Source organism: Triticum dicoccoides, chromosome 7A (genome assembly GCF_002162155.2).
Source record: "Triticum dicoccoides isolate Atlit2015 ecotype Zavitan chromosome 7A, WEW_v2.0, whole genome shotgun sequence".
Classification (NCBI taxonomy): Eukaryota; Viridiplantae; Streptophyta; class Magnoliopsida; order Poales; family Poaceae; genus Triticum; species Triticum dicoccoides.
In genome coordinates, this window is record NC_041392.1 from 53,415,560 (window position 1) to 53,420,007 (window position 4,448).

Genomic DNA, 4,448 nt, shown 5'->3' on the forward strand with positions numbered 1-4,448 from the left:
CATTTTTTTCTTTTCTGTTTTTTTTCTTTCGTACATGTTATAGCACTTGACTAAGACTTGGTTAAAATCTCAGTCGACTGAGATCTAGCCACACCCTTTTTTGTACTATTTGTTTTTTTTTGAGCATCAGTACAGACACAAGCGCTCATATACACGCGCATACACTCATCCCTATGAACGCACACACGCACACCCTACCCCTATGAGCACCTCCGAGAGACTGAGCCGGCATATCATCTTGAGATTTACGAAGCCACCATAGGCGCCTCGTCATCGACGGGAACGTCTCCTCCCATTGAAAGCGCATTGCCGGAAATCCTGAAATAAATCCAAGAATAATACGAGCACCAGGATAGAATGTTTGTTTTGGTTTCACAATGTTGATGCACGCGGCCACAAGAAAATAAACATCCCCTCGTCTGAAAATACCAACTGCTAGTAACGGTGATCATTTTCAAAGAAAAAAAAATAAGCAGACGGTTTACAGATTTATGGCTACACGCCTACACGGAGCCGCTCATGTGCGGGTGCGGGGGCGGGTGCGCGGGAGGGGGCATGTGCCGGGGCGGGGGCGGGTGCGCGAGCGTGGGCATGATGGGCCGGTGCGGGCGCGTGGCCGTGGCCGCGGCCGTGGTGCGACCTCGCGCAGTCGGCTGCGGCGAAGGTGACGGTGCGCTTGTCGAGGTCGTACCCGACGTGCATGTTCTGCTGCGCGATGTTCCCGATGATCGACGTCGGAAGGCGCTCCGACGCCGGCGCAATCGCCAGGCACAGGGTCTCCGCCTGCACCACCACGAACGTGTTCAACGGCTTCAGCGTCACCGTCGCACCGCCGCCCAGCCCCAGCTTCACGTCGGGGATCTTCGCCGCGATCTGCCCCTCCTTTAGCCCGCTCACGTTGTAGCACAGCGGCAGCTCGAGGTCCTCCGGCGGCGGGGCCTTCGGGAGCTTGATCCGCCCGGCCAGCTCCTTCACAAGCGGGTCTAGCAGCGCCTTGTCGAGGAACGTCAGCGTCGTGCCGGAGTCGACGATGGCGGGGGTCTGGCGCGGCGCCCTGTAGGTCGCGCTGCCGACCTTGACGGACGCGAGCTCGATGGTGTAGTAGGTCCTCACCCTGGACGGGATCAGCGGCGTCGTGGCCGCGCCCGGCTCCGTCACGGCGGCGCGGGCGCCGAAGTTGAGCGCGGAGGAGGCGTTGATGGAGTAGGGCACGAGGCAGTAGGAGAACCTCCGGCCGACCGAGGCGTGTGCGCCGAGCTGCGTGACGAGGGAGAGGTTGGTGTTGCCGAGGCCGACGAGGCCGTCCCCGATGAAGGAGCCGACAAAGTTCGTGCCGCAGCCGAAGTTGACGTTTGGCACGCGCGTCGTGCGGTCGCCGCAGCGGGCGCCGGGGGCGTCGGCGAAGGTGAAGGTCTCGGTGGAGAGGAGGCCGCTCGTCGCCGAGCCGTCGCCGTAGTAGTAGTAGTAGGTGCACTTGTCGCCGCCGGCGCAGGACGAGTCCGGGAGAGCGCGGCACGCGCCGGAGTCGCAGCCCACGAGGCGGTACGTCTTGGACTTGGAGGGGTCGAACACGACGCCCGGCCGCGGCGGGGGCGAGGGCGCGTCGCCGGCAAACGCCGGGCCAGGACCGTGGGCTTCCTTCTTGCTGCAGTTGAGCCAGATCAGGTCGCTGCCGGTGTCGGCGATGGCGAGCAGACGGGTGGGCGGCGTGCCCACGTTCACGGCCATCAGGTACTCGAACGGCGTGGAGGTGAGCTCAGACACGACGCCGTGGGCCGACGGTGCGTCGGCGCGGGCGTAGGAGCGCGCGAGCGCCTTGACCACGCGCCCGTGCGCGGTGAGCGAGGGGTCGTGGAACCGCGACCCGACGGAGTCGCGGTGGATGAACTCCACGCTGAACCCATCGCCGCCGTACGCCGTGCAAGCGCACAGCTGCGCCGTGAGGACGACGCCGACGCCGACGAGCAGGAGAGCGAGAGATACCCTCGTCGTCGCAGCCATTGTGACCTAGTGGAACTCAACTCCCAAGGATCGGTTGCTGCTGCTGTTATGCAGAGTAGACAAGTATATATAAATAGGGGAATTTGCCAAAGTAATTAATGGCGAGATGAATTGGGCAAGTCAGGATATATATGTGATATGAAGTGCTGATTGTTGACGAATATTTGCCAGCCCGCTGCGTAAATATGCGCATTTAATTATCTTCTGCACCAAGTATATGGAATTAAGGGTAGATTCCATGTATTGGAGAGCTGGAGAGGAGGAGGAGATCATCTTGTGCGTGAAACTGAAGATTTTGCTATTAATTCCTGATAAAAGATTACTTGCCAAGGCTGGCAGTGATTGATTGTTGTCAGTATGTCAAACAGTAAATCTTTGAGAAACGGCAAGGGATTAAACAGACATTTATTTTCTCCCCTTTCTTAAGCTTCCATTTGTTCTACCCCTCAGTGATTCCATTCCATCCATCGCTTCTCAGCAAAATATATTACAACAAACATCGTGCGTACGCCCAGGTTAACAGTTGCGCTGCCAACTTCTGGAGTATCCGTGCAACGCTAGCACACACTAATCACTATATGCATGAAAATGAACAAGTCACGTATTGGACCCATATAAGAGTTACCCGAACTCGATACCCTCGCCCGTTCTTGATTGTCTGTCTGAAACTTGAAGGAATTTCATAGTTGCCCAATCTCACCTTGTGTCATCCTCTTTCCGGATAGTCTCTGACATGTCTCATCGCTATAGCACTTCGTCCCCTTCTATAATTGTCATCCGCACTTTACCATGTGCACTGAACACCACAAGATATACAACTATGTACTCTCTCAGCTTTTCACTTTTCAGGCTTTCCGACACTTTTTCAGATTTCCCATGGTTAACTCCCGTCCATCAACCGGCAGGTACTGATAGACCCAGTCACCAACTTGAATCTGGTACTCATCAACACCGCTTCTGCACCCTCTGCACACTTTGTCTGATCACTAGCGCCTTGGTTTGTCGTTGTGTCCCTAATACATCCCAAATGTATCTACTTTTCCAAATACTTTTGCTTTTGTTTTGGACTCTAATTTGCAAGATTTAAATGAAACTAATCTGGACTGACGTTGTTTTCAACAAAACTACCATGGTGTTGTTTTTGTGCAGAAATAAAAGTTCTTGGATTTGGTTGACATTTTAGGGAGATTATTTCCACAATATGTAAAAATTTCGTGGCCCCCCTCCAGTAATTCTCTTCACTAAAATTTTGTGGCTCCTGGGTGGCTCGTACCCAGGAGCCACAAGCTCAGGGGGAGTGCCTACCCCCCAGGGCGCGCCCTATGAGCTCTTGGGTCCCACATGCCTCCGTTAGCCCTAACTCCAACTCCATAAGTACTGTCTCATGGAGAGAAAAATCAAAGAGAAGGAACCATCGAGTTTTACGGTACGGAGCCACCGCCACCTCATGCTTTCATCGGGAGGGCTGATTTGGAGTCGTTCTGGGCTTCGGAGAGGAGGATTCATTGTCGTCCTCATCATCAACGCTTCTTCATCAACAATTCAATGATGCTCACCACCGGGAGTGAGTAATTCCTTCGTAGGCTTGCTGGACGGTGATGGAGTTGAACGAGATTTGTCATGTAGTCAATTCAATTTGTTAGGACTTGATCCTTAGTATCCACTATGTTCTGAGGTTGATATTGCTATGAATTTTCTATGCTTAATGCTGTTGGGAATCGTTGCATGGAAAACAAAATTTTTCTACGCACACGCAATGATCTATCCATGGAGATGCATAGCAACAAGGGGGAGTTGTTGAGGAACGTAGCATGCAATTTTAAAAAATTTCCTACGATCACGCAAGATCTATCTAGCAGATGCGTAGCAAGGAGAGGGGGAGAGTGTGTCCACGTACCCTCATAGACCGAAAGCGGAAGCATTAGGTTAACGTGGTTGATGTAGTCGAACGTCTTCGCGGTCCAACCGATCAAGTACCGAACGTACGGCACCTCCGAGTTCAGCACACGTTCAGCTCGATGACGTCCCTCAAACTCTTGACCCAGCAGAGGGTCGAGGGAGAGTTTCGTCAGCATGACGGCGTGGTGACGGTGACGGTGATGTGATCCACGCAGGGATTCGCCTAAGCACTACATGAATATGACCGGATGAGTAAAGTGTGGAGAGAGACACCGCACACAGCTTGGAACAATTGGTGTGTCTCCAAGGGGTGCTCTGCCCACGTATATAAAGGAGGAGGGGAGGAGGCCAGCCACCAGGGGCACGCCAAGGAGAGGGGAGTCCTAATAGGACTCCAAGTCCTAGTAGGATTCGCCCCCCTCTTTTCCTTCTCATGGAGGGGGAAAGGGGGAAGGGAGAGGGAAGAGGAGAAGGAAAGGGGGGCGCCCCCCCTCCCCTAGTCCAATTCGGACTCCCTATGGGAAGGGGGCACGATCACCCCTTGTGGG

The 4,448-nt window shown here is 54.3% G+C and overlaps 1 protein-coding gene across 1 annotated transcript; it reads right to left on the reverse strand.

Moving 5' to 3' along the window:
* Positions 1-495: 495 nt before the first annotated feature.
* LOC119333065 (aspartic proteinase CDR1-like) lies at positions 496-2,002 on the reverse strand. The gene has a single exon (XM_037606093.1). It carries the CDS (start codon positions 1,999-2,001, stop codon positions 496-498), a length of 1,506 nt encoding a protein of 501 aa, XP_037461990.1. The 5' UTR covers position 2,002.
* Positions 2,003-4,448: the final 2,446 nt, after the last annotated feature.

Excerpts from the sequence above, each read along its gene's own strand:
- LOC119333065 (XM_037606093.1), bottom strand. The coding sequence starts at position 2,001 with ATGGCTGCGACGACGAGGGTATCTCTCGCTCTCCTGCTCGTCGGCGTC.